Here is an 18,385-nt window from a genome sequence, read left to right as displayed (position 1 = left end):
TGTCTCTGACTTCTTTCACTTGGCATAATGTTTTTGAGGTTTCCCCGTGTGGCAGTATATATCAGCATTTTATTCCTTTTTATTTCTAAATACTATTCCACTGCACATACAGAATTTTTTACGTCTCTCTTCATCAGTTGCTGGGCATTTGGGTTGTTTCCACTTTGTGGCTGTTATGAATTTTACTGCTATGGACGTTTATGTACAAGTCTTTGTGTGAACATAGCTCTTCATTTATCTTGGGCAGGTAGCTAAGAGTGCTGAGTCCTATTTTAACTCTGTTTTCAAAGTGCATGCACCATGTTGCGTTCCCACTAGTGGTAGATGAGAGTTCCTGTATCTCCACATCCTTGCCATCCGATGTGTTACTCATGTTTTTTCCTTTAGACTTGAAGCTCCTAGAAGGGAAGGACTCTACCTTCATGCCTCCTCACTCAGCATTTAAGCATGGGCTGCAGCACAGTTGGAACTTAACAGGACAGCATGGAGTGGGGTGGTGAAGGACTTTTACACTGTCAGGGTGTCTGAGCATCAGTTTTCTCAAGTGGGAAATGGGGCTAACATTGCCAACCCCCTAGAGTTATAATGAGGATTAACGGAGACAATGTTGATAAAGTGGTTTGTCTGATGCATACGGAATGGTAGCTTTATTATTGTTTTAAATTCACATTGATGTGTACTTTCCGAACAGTCTCTAGTTTAGCCTATTTCGTTTTTACTCTTGCAGTCACATATTTAGGTATAGACAGTGTCCTGGGCTGCAAAGATTAAATAATGAGTGGCACACTATCCCTCATCTCAAGGAATTTGAGGAAGGACATAGCTATAAATGGGTCATTGCAATGCGATGTGATAAGCGCTATGATACAGATGCACCCCGAGTATGAGGGGGCCCCAGAGAAGGATTCCAGGCCCAGAAAAGACATCTAACCAGAACAAAAGGACTGGAGAGAAGGGTTGGCAAGAGCATTGATGGCCAGGGGAGGGACATTTACAAAGACTCGAAAAGGGAAAGAGTTTGGGGAAATTGCTAGATGTTTTGTGACAGAGTGAAGGGATACTGGCAAGAAACGAGGCTGGAGAAGTGAGCAGGTGGCAGCTGAAGGCGTTAAATATTACATTGAGGAGCTTTCTCTTTACCTGTGCTGCTCCTGTTCTATTACACTTTACAGACTGAGGAGCTACAAAGATGCTTCAGTACAGGAATGGCACAAGTGAACATTTATAGATGAAGGAGAGGAAAATTAGAGCTGTCTCAAAATCTATAATTTTCTGATACAGTATTTCTCAACTTTTTTTTCATTATTTTCTCCCCCTCCCTCAAGAGCAATTTTCTTTTTTTGTGCGAGAAAGATTGCCCCTAAGCTAACATCTGTGGCAATCTTCCTCTATTTTGCATGTGGGACGCTACCATAGCATATCTTGATGAGTGGTGTGTAGGTCCATGGCCGGGATCTGAACCCACCAAAGTGGAACGCGTGAACTTAACCACTGCTCCACTGGGTCGGCCCCCCCTCAAGAGCATTTTTAGGCATTTTTTCCTAATTGTATTCTCCCTGTGAAATTTTAACACTACAGATATACTGTATGTATGTACTCTCTGTATAAGTGTATTTGTGCTTTATACATAAAAAGAGGAAGATTTTTTTCACCTTCCGCCAGTCACCAATTTTCACCCACTGGGGACTATATCAAGCTGGTCGAGAATGCATGCTCTAATATATTGGAATCTGCTCTAGGGTTAGGCCTAGGTTTTAACATTTTTTAATCCCCACGGTAGCTTTCCAAATGCAGCTTTTTAGAAAGAAGAAATTCTATCACTTAACAAGTATTTGCTGAGCACATACTGTGAGCCAAGTGATGTTTTAGGAACGGAGTCCACAGTGAACAAATAGCCCACCCCTCGTGGAGCTTACATTCTAAAGCACTTGGTGTATGGATAAAATTGTTTCACTCTTTGATCAAAACTAAGTAATGCCTGCCATTAAAACTGTTCCGGCAAGAGAGAGTCTGGAGACCTGTGACTAAAATAGGACTTGGCATTAACTTCAAGCTTGAAAATGTGCTGATGGAATTAAAAACCTGTTTGATGCTGATGCGGCAGGAAAATCGGAGGAGCAAGAAATCACACTTTTTTTTTTTTTAAATACCGTAACACTCATTCTAAGCCCCTATCCCACAGGGGCCAGAAGGACATTTTACCTCTCTCAGAGTTTTCCAGATGTCCAAGTGTTCTGCCCAGTACCAGTGGGAAGGACTCTGGGGGCACCGGTCACTGTCCTTCATTGGTGGTGACTGAGAGAACCGTAGCTCAGTTCATGTGGTCCTTTTAGGTCAGAAAGTTCTGCTACCTTTCTGCCATTCCTGGGGAACTTGGAGCAGCTGGAGCCCTGCAGCCATTCCCCTCTGAGGTCCTAACCCATCCTGGGGACACCGGCAAGACCATGGTCTCTAGAACTCACAGAAACACAGATCTCTTCTCCACCGCCCACTTGGAAAATATCTCCTCTTCTCCTTCTTGCCTCCCTTCCCAACACTCCTAGCATAGTCCACTCAGTGAAAGTTAATTTTTACAAAGGATGGGAAACCCCACTGCTTTCAGGCTGCCTCTGCTTCTTTGCTCTCAAGTTCTCTGAGTCACCTAATGATAAAGCCTGGGAACCTGTCTGAAATGGTGAGGGAAGAGGTTAGGGGCCAGCATGAGAGATATAAAGAAAGAAACAAATTAATATTTCAGTCTATTGTCCTGCCACTCTGAAATCTTTTTATTTATTTTATACTCATCTTGTCAAAAAATGTCTATTTGAAACAACCAATCAGCCAGTGTGGACCAGATAAAGACAAAAGAATGAATGCTATTATCCTTGGACCAGCCCAGAGGGAGAGTCTCCAGGTCCTCCCACCTCTGTCTCTGCCCCTAGACCCTATTTCCCCTGAAAGAACTTACAGGGGCCTCTCTACACTGGACTGGGAAAATGGGATTTGCTTATGTATTTGTGAAAACTCCTGTGTGCTAGGCGTGGGAGTACGCACTGGTGATGCTGCAGTGTACCAGGCAGTAAAGGCCCTGCCCTCACAGGGATGACAGCGGGACCCTGGCCTCCCACTTCTATCTCTAGAGCACGGTACAGATTCCCGGATCATTCGCTGGACACTGCTGGCTCAGTCAAGCCTGGCTATCTGGCTGCTACAGTCTTCATGCTTGCCTTTAAGGATATGGAGCTTTTACCATTTGAAGAGGAAAAAAATGGTCTCTTTCTTTCTAATTACACTGGGAATGACTATGAATCTTCTAAAGGCCTCTTTTGCATCTTACTGGAAGGGAAGTTTTGCTTCAAAACTGATGTAAAACTCCTATCTTAATAATATCCATTGCTTCTTATGCAGTTAAAGGTGAAAGGGTTTTAAATAAGGCTGTTCTCCAGCTATTTTGATGTAGATCCAATCCAGTCGGATTGTTCCCAAGCTGTAAAAGAGACTCTCTAATGTGGGAACATATTTCATTGGCTACTTTAATCTGCTTTGTGTTATATTTTGGAAATAGAGGCCAATAACAAAAATTCACACTCTTTGATAGACCCTTTCCCACCAAATACCTTTGGACAGACCTAGGGACTAGGAAGGAGACTGGAAAGATGAAGTGATGGTGCCCTAGTATAGGAAGAATCTCTAAGTGGGAGAAATAACAGAGATTGGCAAGTCTGTGATGAGTTTCCTATCAAAAGAGGTGTTTAAGCAAAGGTTGAATTGCTATTATGAGGGAGTTAATTGACTGTTGGATTCAATGAGTGTTTCTCATCCTCCTTGGGTTTCCTTCCTACTCTTCTTTGACTGGGTGCCACCTGTATTATACACCGTCTCAGAGGACAGGATTTCGAGGAGCCTTCTCTTTTTCTAACTCCCGATGTCTCGTAGCACACAATTATGCATACAGTAGCCTTTCTAGAAATAGCAGATGATTAATGCTTCTTATGTTCCTGGGCATGGGAGGCAGTTGGGTTGTACCAAAGAGCCTCTAGACCCTGGGATGGTGAAATAAAGGTGTCAACCATAAGAATGGATGGTGTTAGTCTTGGGCTAGGAGGTGGCCCTCTCTACTGTCACTAAGCACACTCATCAAATAAGTGGAAATCAAAGTGGCATTAAGAAATCTGGCAGATACCTTAAATATATTACTTTTGCATACATTAGATAGGGTTAGAATAATGACTAAGAGTATATAGTGTGGAAAGACTTGGGTTCAAATTCCTGATCCTGTCATTTTCTGGCTATGTGATTGTGAGCAAGTTACTTAACAATAAATTTGCTCACATGTAAAATAAGTAAAATAATGACTACGTCATAGGATCATTGAGAAGACAAGATAATATACATAAGCACTTGGTATATGGCGTAGTATAGATACTTGATAAATGTTGATTTTTAAAATAAATGAGAACAATTTTTATAACTTTTTTATTATTGTTATTTATAGAAAATTATGAAGTACAGATAAGCAAAAAGAAGAAAATAAAAGGTGCTCATACCTTAGGTATGCAGAGATATTCAATTTTAACATTTAAGTATATTTCTTTCCCGAATTTTTCCCCTAGGAAATTTCCCCTAGAATTTTTCCTGTTATAATTATACGTGTGTATGTGTATGAATATGTATGCAAAATTATACAAAAATAGCATAAAATATGCATATATAGTTTTCGTTAATTGATTTTCACTTAATAATGGATTATGAATATTTACCTATGTTCTTAAATATTCCTTTGCAAAACCTCCATCATATTCTATTATAGCATATTCAATTACCCTTTTAACATGAAACTTTTAGATAGTTTCTAAGTTTTCATTTGTTTCTCTTATGACTGACATGGTGATGAACAGCTCTATAGCCAAATACACGCATACCTCGGAGATATTGTGGGTTGAGTTCCAGACCACTGCAATAAAGTGAATATCACAATAAAGTGAGTCACATAAATTTTTTGGTTTCCCAGCGCATATAAAAGTCATGTTTACACTATGCTGTAGTCTTTTAAGTGTGCAATAGCGTTATGTCTTAAAGAACAATGTACATACCTTCATTTTTTAGCAATGCTCATCAAATAACCATCATCTGAGCCTTCAGTGAGTTGTAATCTTTCTGCTAGTGGAGGGTCTTGTAAAAAATGCAATGTCTGTGAAGCTCAATAAAGTGAAGCACACTAAAACGAGGTATGCCTCTACTTTCACATTTATATGATGGTTTCCTCATGATTAAATTCAAGAAGTAACATGGTAGTTTTCAGTAATAATAAAGATAATGAGAAAAAGCATGAAAAGCACAGAGTATAGTAACCGGCACATGGTAAATCATCAATACATGTTCAGGATAGGGGATCTGTGTGTGTACTATAAGAGGGGAGGGAGAAATATTTTATTTGAAAGTCTTGCTAATTACCCAAAATATCTTTTATTTAAGAATATTTAAGAGTTCTTGTTTGTTTTATAAACACACATCATGCAAACGAAAAAACAGTGTATTCTGTTTATAGATGTTGATTTAGTATGTGTTTCTGTGAAAAGGTCTGCTTCTTTGACTAATGGAAATCATCAAGAATAATCCAAAAGGAGACAACTGACATATCCTGGGGTGGGGTGGATATTTACTTTTTATTTTTTCCCTTTCTGTGGATTAAACCTGCTGTTAGTGTGATGTGGACATGCCCTCCAGCCTGTTGCCTTTCACACCAGGTCTGAATGCCCAGTCTGGGGCCCTCTTGGCAGAGCTGCCCCCACAAGTACTCAAAATAGGAATATACAGATGGCATGCTATCCATGAGAGAACAGTATTGACCTGACAGATCTGTTCTCATCCACAGGCTGAAGTGCTGTTATGAAGGAGGGATGGGGAAAAGTGCCCAGTTCCCACTTGGTCATCTGTGCTGAATGTGTCGAGGTACAGAGCCCATGGCAATGCCAGAGAGAAGAAATAGTAGACTCAGTGAGAACCCTCAAGAGTCTGAGAAAGTGTGGCTTGGTGAAATAGGCTGGATGGAAACCATGGTGAACTGGAGGGCATGCGGTTCAGGCGGGTTGGCTGCTACTCACCTCCAGCCAATGGCGGCCATGTGAGAAGGCAGGCTCAGATTTCCCAGAGCTTCCAGCTGTCAGGAGAAGTGAAAACCTGAATCTTGCATTCAAATCTCTCCATTTTCAGATGTTATTGGAAAAATGTAGGAATGAAATTTTAAAAAGCATAATGTGTTTGTGTGTGTGCATGTATGTATAATTTGTTTTGTCAAGCTTGGTCTTCAGCTTGCTGACTGCAGATCTTGGGACTTGTCAGCCTCCATATTTGCTAATGCCAATTCTTAAAAATGAATGAATGAGTCTGTGTCTGTGTGTGTACATGCATGCATATCCTATTCGATCTGTTTCTCTGGAGAACCCTGAGTGATACAGATATGCGCACGCACACACACACACACACACACACACAAACTTACTTGGAGAAGAGGAAACATGGTGGAGGGACAAGGACAGAAGCTAGACTTCTTTGAATATAGCTTGCTTTGTAGATTTGACTTTGATGCCATCTAAACAGTTCACACAAAATTAGATTTTAAAAAAGCAATCATTAAAAATTGAGAGGGGGAGAAATAAGAAACAATTGAACCTGACTGGACAACAGGTTGGTGACATAGCCATTCAGAATGGAATTAGTTAAGTGACTTTGAAACCCAGTCATTTGCTTGCACTTTCCTAGTAGGTTATACACTAAAGATTTTTTTTAAAAGACAAATTTTAAATTGTGGTTAATCATTATGTTAGTGTGGTAGTGGCATTGGTGTTCTGTAACTGCTCTGTCTGTGTTGTGGGTTAAGTCAAATGAGTAATCATGCTAGTGTTACTGAAAACACAGATTTCAGAGTGGAAGAAAAGTAATAGCATTGTAACATCCATGAGGTTAAACGAAAACCTTCAAGTCCTGAGTTTGAACTGAGTTTTCATGTGAACTCATAGTGTAAGTTGTGTATAAAACACACACACACAACTTGTTTTCTAGCTCTGTGCACAGAACCAAGGGCCAATCCAGGAGCAATGAGCACCCAAGGCTCTCAGTTTGTGCTCTCTAAATACCAGTCCTCACTAAAATGAACCAGGGATTCTCACTAGAAGTGGCTGGTTCTGGGCTTGGCACAGGACATGTGTAAGATAACCCTGGGACATCTTGTCCTATCAGAAGCAAGAGGGCCATCGAAGACTGCTGGGTCATATTCAAAGGACTTAAGGGTCAACTTAAAGAGACCCCCACCGAGCAAGGATAGGACAGTTAAAACTTTAATAGGAATAAAAACTGTACTGTAATAAAAAATCAAAATGTTCATAATGATGTTTTAAAATATGAAAAACTCTCATCGGTCATCTTTGGAGGATATTAGGTAACCAATTCATTAGTTTGAAGAGCAATAAATAAGAAAAAATCAAGCATCTATCAACTTCCTATAGAAACTATAATTTTAGGGTAAACATGTAGTTGATGACGGGCAATTTCTCTTGATAGACTATCCCAGCTAATAAATTAAGAAGAAATAATAGAATTATTTTATCACCAGTTTGAAATCTCTATTGAAATAATAGATCATCTGGTCAAAGGTCACCAAAGGCTGATGACATCACAGCAAAAGACATTATGTGGCTCCTGATAGAGCATGTAGTGGCAGAAAAATGCCCTCCACATCTCAGAACCCATGAATAGTTACATTACATGGCAAAGGGGAATTAAAGTTATGCATGGAATTATCATTGCTAGATCACCTGCTTTGTCAGGTGACCTTAAAATAGGGTTATGCTGGATTACCCAGGTGTGCCCAATGAAAGTACAAGGGTCTTTAAAAGTGGAAGACAGAGGCAGAAGATTTGTTGTCAGACTGATGAGATGTGAAAAAGATTCAACTAGCCATTGCTGACTTTGAAGATGGAGGGGTATACCAGACCAGGAACGTGGGCACCCTCGAGAAGCTAGAAAAAGATGACAGCTGGATTTTGCCTTAGAGTCTCCAGAAGAGGATGCAGCAGCCCTTCTGGGACCTTGATTTTCACCCTTTCAGCTCTGGGTCAGATCTCTAACATACAGAACTATAAGATAATAAATTTTTGTCTCAAACCACCGAGTTTGTGGTCATTTGTGATGGGAGCGATAGAAAACTAATATATTCCATTTCCCAGGGCGTATTCTTTCTAAAAAACTGAGCCTGAATCTGATCAAGCATCTTGATCTAACTACTGATTTATAGGAAATACAGGGGACAGGGGAGCATATTGCATGAAATTATGGGAATGTTCAGCAAAATCTCTGGGCAATGCTATTAGAAAAATGACATGCTTTGTTTATCAAATTAAGTGTGTATATATATATATATATATGGATGTGTGTATATATATATATATGGATGAGTGAGAGAGAAAATCTCCAACTAACTTGGAAGATTTTAGGAAGTGATACAGTGTTTTATATATCAACTAATTGCAGCAGGACATTTTATTCACATAAGCAAATATACAGAGAGAACATAAATATTAATTAAATTCAAACATCAACCCTGGGTATTTGATGATATTAATGAATGATCTTTTTTTGAGGTGTGGTAATGCTATTATGGTTATATTTAAACAAAGGAGGTAGGCGTGGTGGGTATAATAGATAACAATAGCTATAAATTGGTAATTGTTGAAGATGAATGATAGGTACATAGGTGTTTGCTGTTTATCCTTCCTACTTTTGTATATATTTTAATATTTCTATAAAAAATTATTAGTAACTAATTTGATGGCTTAAATGTTTTATGAGTCAAACATCCCATGTCAAAAGGCTGGATTAGACCAACAGATGCCAGTTTGTAATTTCTGCATAGAGTTTTAGAAACTGGACCTTTCACTTTACCCTGGGGAATCATCCTTTTCTCTTTTCCCACTCACCTCCTGCCTCCATTCTTTCTGCACTGCCAAGCAAAAAGGACCTCCTTTATCTATGCTAGTGAATGACTAGGGGGTGTTACAGATTGCTTGGAAAAGAATTTTCTCAGAATAAGTGGGTAAAGATGGTAATATGCATAATTGCGTTGAACAATGCCTTCCAGTATTTTGAGTGTTTGGACCACTTCTCGTTCTACCCTCTCAAAAAAAAAAAGGCAGTAACTTTGTTTCAGTTTTTGAAAGCCTGAGGTATTTTGAAATTTTGGCTAATCACATGTTCCATGTTATTTCTGTGCCTCTATTTCAGGATGGAATGGGAAACTTGAGAATCACAGAAGAAGGCCTAAAGCTAGAAGGAGTCTCAGAATTCTTGCAACCTCTCTACGCCAAAGAAATCCAGTCCCGACCAGTAAGTTTCTGCTGAGAGAAGAAGGAATTATTGTTCCTCTGGAATCTAAATCTGGGGAACTTTATCTTGCCATCAGCTGAGCATAGAGGGTTGGGGTCGGGGGTAGTAATGCAAGTAGTGAGCTGCGTTCACATAGGAAGTCTTGCGTATACCCAACACTGTGGTACTGTAAGCAGGTGAGATGACCTCTCTGAGCCTCTTTCCATTCCTGTCCAATAGGGGGTGATAACCTCTGCTAACCAACTTTCTAGATTATGCTGCAAGTAAAGCAAGACAATAAATGTGAAGGTGCCATAAGGACTATACAAATGTAAGAAAATATTGCAATCATTTTTTAATTGTCAAGAGCTTCAAAGCCATCTTTGGAAATACAGAAATAAAGAACTAGAATTTTGTTTTCTGTTAAGAATTTGGACAATATAGGCAAGGTGACTTAGAATGAATTCAATATATCAACAACTATGCTCTGAAATAGGATTTTAAATAATCATTCTAGCCTGTGTGCTCTGTTCCATGCATTTCGCTGCTTTGCCTGCATTATCGTTACCTATTACTTGGTCCACTGGGGTGGTGGTGATCGTTGCCTCCATTTTACAGATGAAACAATTGAGGCTTGGAGAAGTATTATGTCCAAAGCCACACACTTATGGAGTACGAGAGCAAAGATTTCGACCCAGGAAATCCAGTTCTGAAGCTTTTCTGCTAGCCAGTCTCCCTCCTGGCTTTCCTTTTCCAATCTCTTTCTTTCCTTTTTTTTTTTTTTGGAATGATGGAGGTGATTCTTAGATATTTTTCTTTCTCTTCTTTTTTTTGTGAGGAGGATCACCCCTGAGCTAACGTCTGTGCCCATCTTCCTCTATTTCATGTGGGATGCTGCCACAGCGTGGCTTGATGAGCCGTGCTAGGTCCGCCCCCCGAATCTGAAACTGTTAACCCTGGGCTGCTGAAGCAGAGGCCACAAACTTAACCACTACACCACTGGGCCAGCCCCAATATTTTGCTTTTATTAACTAGTATTATAAAAATTAACTTTTGTTTTTGAGTGTTTTTTTGGGCTAGTTGTTGTTTCTTTGGTTTTTATTTTTGTTTTTTTTGATGGAGTGGTGGAATTTGCTGGTTAAAAAGGATTAGTAATGCATTTGCTCTGCCTGGAATTGGTCTGTGTCTACCTGCAAGCAAGGAGGAACATGAAAGTTCCTCAAAGCATCATTTGCATTGTGCACGTTGATTAGCGTAAATAACGAAATTCAGCACCTTGATGCAGTGGGTAATTTTATCTGAATGCTATCTAAACTACTGAATGTATTAAAGTGGTTCAACTACTGAATTGCCAATAAGTTTACTTCTTCGTGTGCCTGATATAAGGGAGGGAGCCATGATGTTAGTCATCACAAAGAGCAAATTAGTTCAGCTACCCAATTGATGATTATAACGTTTCACTGGGACTCATCGCAGCCTGTCTTGGGCACTTAAAGTATCCAGACTGCTGTAATCATAGCCATTGTCTTTAAGGAAGCTGTGTCCTAGAAGGAGTAATGGGATGCAACCATAACAAGGAGGGCTGGGTGGTGATTCCGTGTTGGACTGAAGGGAGACAGCTGATTTCAAGCATTTAAGAAATAACCTGCTATATGCTTTGCTCTTGATCTATATTTACTTCTCCCAACATAGCAAGTTGGTTAGTTACATCATCATTTGAGTTCTTCGTTGTACTTTAGATTAATAATCTTATCTATATGAAACTTATTTAACTCAGTAGTTTGAATTGATCATTTCCCTCTAATGCTGTTGGCCTTTTTTCTATAAAGCCAGATAGTAAATATTTTAGACTTTCATTTTTTCTCTTGTATAACTCTTCAAAAATGTAAGACATTCTTACCTCAAGGGCCACACAAGACTATATTTGCCAACCCCTCTCTCCTATATTAGTGATATTTCTATAAATACGTAAATGTTCTGGCTAGGTTGCATCTGGTACAAGAGAGCAGATCTTAAGATCGTGGGTAGAACATCTGATACGTGTTAAGTAAAATATCCAGAAATAAGTTTCCTTGTTGTAGAAAAAGAATTGATAAATGTGTTTTAGAAAAGGGACTCCTGGCACATCTTAGGTCCATATGCAGGCACTGAACTTTTAGCAATATTGACAGTCATCTGATCCCAATTCAAAGATACAATGATTGAAGCTTGAAAGGTAATGATAATCTCAAAAAACTTAATCTTGAAAAATTAGTGAGTTAATTTCAATGCTTTCAAATCACTGTTTAAAGAAAATAATGTTAGAACTATTTTTCCATTGTGCTGAAGAAAGTATTTTCCTCTCAAAAAATAAGTAGTAAATAAGTAAAGCTTTTTAGCCTTATATGTCTCTGACAATAAAACAAATATCTTCTAACTGAAGAAAAAAAGGCATGCAGATATGCATATATAAGAAAATCTGTCAGTAAGTCACGTGAGCTCTACCTGGAATATGTGCCCACATCCATCCACCCTGCTCCATCACATGCCACCCGTTAGTTCAAGCCACCATCCTCTCTCACCTGCACCATTGCAGTAGCCTCCTGTCTCTGCTGTCTTGCACTCTTAGCCTCATAGTGCAAATTGTAGCCAAAGTAGTCTTTTCAAAATGTCAAGTCCCTCCACTCCTTTGCAGAGGACTCTCTGTTGACCTCCCGTTGCACCTGGAATAAAATCCAAACTCCTCACTAACGCCGATAAAATTCTTTACCAGATGTTTTTCCTGGAAGGCTCCTTCTGGTCATCCTGATCTCAGTTCAAATGTTGCCATTTTAGAAAGACCTTCCTCATTTGGTACAACATTCAGATATAAAACATTACCTTGATTTTATTCCCCCCGTAACTGTCATCACTTGACTTTCTTATTTGCTTAAGAAAATAAATTTGAAAGAACAGGAGATTGTCTGGATTTTCCCCACCATATTTCCCAGCCCTATTGCTATGTCTTGCAAATAGAATGTGCTCAGTAGATTATTTGTGAAATTGAATAATGAATCATTAAAAATGTAAGTGTCATTAAATCTATCTTGCAAGGGCAAGCACTGTTAACAATTTAGCTTATGTTTTTAGGCATTTTCCGTGAGTATATATTTTTGACAAAACCATACTGTGCATATTCCTCCATACCTTTTTCCTCCAAATGATATATTAACAGTAAATTTTCCATATTTAAGTAAAGTTTAAAAGTTTAAGAGCTTTTCTGATACATAATTGGCATAGAATAAATTATGCATATTTAAAGTGTGCAATTTGATGTTTTCACATATTTATATATATGTGAAACCATCACCACAATCAAGATAATGAACATGACTGTCACCACTGAGTTTCTCCATGCCCTCATCCTGCTGTGTCCACTCTACTTCCTCTGTTTCTGTCCCCAGGCAACCACTAATTTGCTTTCTGTCTAATATTACTTTGAATTTCTTAGAACTTTGTATAAATGGAATCATACAATTTGCATAACTAAATAACTTTAAGAATAAATTGCCTATGTCATTTTATCATTTTTTTTTTACCATGTATTTAATATCCAATTTAAAGGAGAAAAAGATCTTTTTTTTTGCCTGCAGTCAGACTCTGTCTTGGTTTGGCTGGGGAGAGATATTAGAAGTGGCTCAGAGCAGAGACCTTTCATATTTCTCTTTGGATGCCATCAGAGCACTGACAAGGGAATAGAGAATAATATATTAAGCATGGCAACAAAGGTAGAATTAGTATCTTTGAATTTTCACAAAGAATGAAAACAGGTATGATGGATAAAAAAAGCAAAAGAACAAGATGAGAAGCTGGTGATTTAGTCTGTAGAGCTCCCTGGCCCTCAAGCACAGGGATAATTGACAGCTCAACAGAATTGGAGTTCTGGTAGCAAAGAAGCTGGGGGGAATGACTGTTGAGTAGGCAACCAATAGAATTCACCATGCTTGCTGAATCATAACCTCACATGATGCTCCCGTGAACCTCACATGTAGCAGCTTTCCATTCTCCACTCTGGCAGCTGCAGCTTATTGTTTTTTTCTGATGCACCTGACCGTTGCTTATAAACCACCTCTGGAAGACTCTTCTCAGAATAATTATCTGTAATATCATTTCTCCATAGATCATAGCTGCTTCCATTTCATGGGGTGTCTCCTTCTGTTTTTTCCCATTGAAAAGAGATCAGTGTCCACTTGAACAAGATTACTCAGCCCCTCTAAGTGGGGATAACTAATGAAGGAACACTTGACTTCATTTGGTTTGTTTCATTGATCTGAGAGGAACAGATTGGTTAAGCAATCCACACAATGTTCAATACTGTATCTGATTTCATTATTGAAGTTTGCAACCCTGGTAAAGTCACTACAAATTGATTAGTGTGGTAGCAATCACTTTGGAAGATAAATTAATGAGAGAATGTTCATCTCTGTAAAAAAACTTCCATTTGGCAATTGAATGAAAGCCCCAGGACTTTCTAGCTTTAGCCACATGGATGCATAGCTTCCAAGTGTTAAAGTATCATGCTGCTCAGAAAATAGATTGAAAAGGGCACACACTAAATTAACTCTTCTACCATCAGATTCAAAGACCAGGCTGTGCCTAGAAATACTACTTGAATGCACTGGCACAGAAATTTATAAAGTTAAGGGATATAATGCCAAAAAACTCTGTTTAATTCCCCATGTCAGTGTGGTAGGAATCTTAATTGCTAAACACAACTGCAAAGTTTTGACAAGAGCTACACATAGTTGACTGAATGAATGAATGCTAAAGAGACTTTTAATCGCAAAGTCTCGGTTTGGCCAAAGTGGCAGATCCATACTTCTTTTGAGAGGTTTCTTGCTTTTGCTCCCCATGATTCTGGAACTTTTGGGTGCTTTTGTATAACTTCATGAGATGTGACAAGGGAAGGGAAACTCGCATTTATTGAGCATCTACTATGAGCCAGGCCTACAGCAATGGGAAAGTTACACCGTGAATTTATCTCCATCCTCACTTCAAACTACACTTGGGGTGAGTATAGGGGTCCTAGCCTACTGCTATATTGAATTTAGAAGTTCAAGAGAGGAGAGGGTAGAAAAAGAAGTTGGAAGAGGGATAAAAAAATTAATTGAAGAGAATAAAGTAGAAAATTATTATATAAGGCGTGAGTATTTCTATGTCTTTTAAATTCTTTTATCCTATAAAAACTCACATCTTTTTTTTTTTTTATTAATGTTATGATGGATTACAAGCTTGTGAAATTTCAGTTGTACATTTTTGTTAGTCATGTTGTGGGTACACCACTTCCCCCTCCGTACCCTCCCCCCACCCCCCCTTTTCCCTGGTAACCACCGATCAGATCTCCTTCTCAATATACTAATTTCCACCTATGAGTGGAGTCATATAGAGTTCGTCTTTCTCTGACTGACTTATTTCGCTTAACATAATGCCCTCGAGGTCCATCCACATTGTTGTGAATGGGCCAATTTCGTCTTTTTTTATGGCTGAGTAGTATTCCATTGTGTATATATACCACATCTTCTTTATCCAATCATCAGTTTCTGGGCATGTAGGCTGGTTCCACGTCTTGGCTATTGTAAATAATGCTGCGATGAACATAGGGGTGCAACGGACTCTTGAGATATCTGATATCAGGTTCTTAGGATAGATACCCAGTAATGGGATGGCTGGGTCATAGGGTATTTCTATTTTTAACTTTTTGAGAAATCTCCATACTGTTTTCCATAGTGGCTGTACCAAAAAACTCACATCTTTTAAGATGTTCTCACTCACCAAAACTTGTGTATAGATTTAAGAAATCATATTTAAATGAGGTTCTTAAAAGCTGCCTGTACCAAGAGACTCTATAGCACCATGATTAAGCCCATATGCTGTATTGCTGGACTTGGTTGGCAACCACTGGATTCTACCATTTAACTTGGCAAATCCTTGTTTTCTTGCCTGTACAATTGAAATGATATTAATACCTGCATCATGGGTGGTTGTAAATAAGTAAGATAATATCTGTAAAGTGCTTGATACAGAACTTGACATATAGTGAGTGTTCCAGAAACGGTAACTCATACTCCCGCCCCCTTCTCCTGATGGTGATGATGATGACAACAATTTTCACTATCAATGTCATCATCACGTAGTCCAAATCTCATCTGATGTTTGAACTTCCTCTGAACCAAATTATCTTTCATCCTCTTCTTGAATGGCTTCTTAGTGACAAACTCAAAGCTCTGTAAGGAAACCCATTTCATTTTCAATAGCTTTTAGTTTAAGATTTTTCTTTAACTGAGTTCCATTCCTCCAGTGTTCAACTCACTTTTTTCTCATTCTTCTGCTTAAAGATTTTTGCTAGGCCTGGTGCTCACAGATTACTGGCACATTCTTTACTTTTCATTTTATTTCTTTTTTCAGTCTTTCTGAAAAAATAGTTTGATAGTATATGCCAAGTACCTTAAAAATGTTTATACACTTTGATCCAGTACTGACATTTCCACTCATTTTATGATATAGAAAAAAGCCAAATATAACAGAATATTGAAGGATTAGAACACATACACATGCCAGTGCTGTACAGAAGCCAGTCTAAGTGTTGATTCATAGGAAAGTCTGAATCGGACATATAAAATGGGATTTGAGGGTACACAAGTTTGTCGATATTTATGAAAGTAAAAAAACACCTGTGTTCTCCTTGAAACTCTGAGTTGGTCTTCCTCACCATGAATTTTTACATTTGGATCTATCATCTCTTTGTTTTATGGAAGGATGAGGGGTTTTTTTCATTCTTTTTTCCCCAAGGAAGATTGGCCCTGAGCTAACATCTGTGCCCATCTTCTACTATTTTATATGTGGGATGCATACCACAGCGTGGCTTGATGAGTGGTATGTAGGTCTGAGCCTGGGCTCCAAACCAGAGAATCCTAGGCCACTGAAGTAGAGCACACAAACTTAACTGCTGCACCACCGACCTAGCCACTAAAATCCATTTTGATTTTAGTATGACATGAACTGAGATTTATTCCACCAGCCTGAATTACCAAGACATATTTAGGCCAGAAGTTGAAAGCCCCTAATAATTCAATTAGACCAATCACTTCACTTAACGGATGGGGCCCGAAGGTCCAGAAAGGAGGTAGGACTTACGAAGTGAAAGTCAGAACAACAATCCAGGATTGCAGTATTCTTCCATATCAACACACTGTCTATGTAGTAATTAATTTTCTCATGACACTGTGTTCAGTACGATAAGTTGAGTTATGCATGGCCATTTCCCTCTCATGAGGAATAACTTACTGGAAGGCATATTAACTCCCTGAGAGAATTCACAAGTACTAAAAAAGGAAAATGGAAAGAACAGTGGATAACGCAACAAGACTGAGCTTAATTATGGCTGATCTAATCATTGAGATGATATTCTCCATAAATTTATTGTGAGGGTTAAATAAAGTAACTTAAGTGACTCACCTTATAAACCATTAAGTGAGCTATTAATATGATGGTTTATGACAGAAGTTAGAAACTGAATCCAGCCCACAGATATAGTTTACTTGCCTCACACAGTATTTTCCCTTTAACACGAATTTGTTTCTAATATTTAAATATCTGAAGATTTCACATTTTAAAAAAATCTACATTTTGTGATTCTTATGGAAAAACAGAAAATCTGGCAGAATGGTTTGATATTCCTAATGGCTAGAGCTGAGTGGCAGCTGGGTTCCTTAGATGGGCATTTGTTCTCCAGTTTGCCATAGTCTCCACCAGTCTCTATTGTCTCATACCCAATCTACTTAAGCCATTTATATTATGTGTCCTTAAAGTCCCTTAAGGATGCGGCTCCTGGTTTATGGAATTGAGAATGTATATGTCTCATCATGCAGGAGTTCAGATTTTAGGTTGACTTCTTAAGAATCATAGTCACTCATGACTCACTGTTCCTCTCTTCTCATTTTGTTTCTGTCTTGCTCCAGTTTCTCTTAGTGGTCTAGCTCCTGTGGGTTTTGAAATTGTATGCAACCTCAATGGCAAAGGATAGCAGTCTTAGAGCTTCTGGAGAGCTCTGGCCCACCACAGCCATTCCCCACCCTGAGTCTCCTAGAACATGCCTCCTTTTTGTCTTTATTCTTTGAACCACAACAGAGCATGACTAGGGAGGAGGCAGACAGGGAGAAGAAAGTTGAAAATTTGGATTTGGCATGCTCTGCATGAGCAAAAGAAACAAAAGTAATGGGGGATGGCAGACAAGCACATGCTTTGTCTGAAGAGGCTCCATTGACAATTTAGTCGCAATGAGAAGAGCCTGTGTCTCCGGTTAGTTTAGAAACCAAATGAAGGCGGTGGCTCCTCCTCAGTAAGCAAAACAGCTTCAACTCCCAGCTGAACATATTGCACACAAAACAGTATTTTCCATGCCACTTGCATGGAACACGAGCATCTTGCTGTCTTTAATTAAGAAGTTAAGTGGACCATGAAGTATTGCCTGAGTAAATAAACGTGATTTGTACTAAGTCAGAGGGGTGCATTAGGCATCTTTGCATTTCTTTGCTCACACATAAATTATGGAGATTATTAAAAATTGGGAAAGGTCATCTGTAAGCCCATCTGTACTGTGAAGCTGATTGTCATTCCCGAAATGTATCTATCTTTTTACATGTTGCAATTTATTGTGGACCGTAGCGTGAACAAGCTGCTTACCATTTTTTTTTTTTTAACAGATACAAACTTTGAATAGATTGACACTTATTACTGTGATTGGTTTGTTTGTTTATCCTGGGAAACAGAGATAGTTATTCAAAGACTTTTGGTTGCCGTAGGATTAAAATGGGCTGATGGGTTTTTTGTTCTTCCTTTAAATTGGGAGAAACTGACTATGTGTGCTTTTCTTAAATGTAGTTCTTGCTGGAAATATAAGAGTCATTGAGGGCTTTGGTCAGATCTCAGTCATAACTGGATCAGACAAAGCTTTGGTAGAAGTAGGTGCAAACTTTAAATGAGGCTGAGAATGTCTAATTGTATGATTTGAAGGCCGTTGGGCAGGTAG

General features: G+C 38.8%; 1 protein-coding gene across 3 annotated transcripts in view; it reads left to right on the top strand.

The window, feature by feature from the left end:
- SGCD (sarcoglycan delta) overlaps window positions 1-18,385 on the top strand; it is an 894,446-nt gene that overhangs the window by 683,467 nt on the left and 192,594 nt on the right. For all 3 annotated transcript variants that reach the window (XM_070517163.1, XM_070517164.1, XM_014842696.3), the window contains one exon: window positions 9,259-9,360. In XM_070517163.1, the coding sequence (XP_070373264.1) occupies window positions 9,259-9,360 (102 nt within the window). The remainder of the gene's footprint in view (window positions 1-9,258; window positions 9,361-18,385) is intronic.

The sequence above is a fragment of the Equus asinus genome, chromosome 9, assembly GCF_041296235.1.
Source record: "Equus asinus isolate D_3611 breed Donkey chromosome 9, EquAss-T2T_v2, whole genome shotgun sequence".
Taxonomy (NCBI): Eukaryota; Metazoa; Chordata; class Mammalia; order Perissodactyla; family Equidae; genus Equus; species Equus asinus.
The sequence above is the reverse complement of the archived record's forward strand: the minus strand, read 5'-3'. Positions and strand labels throughout refer to the sequence as shown.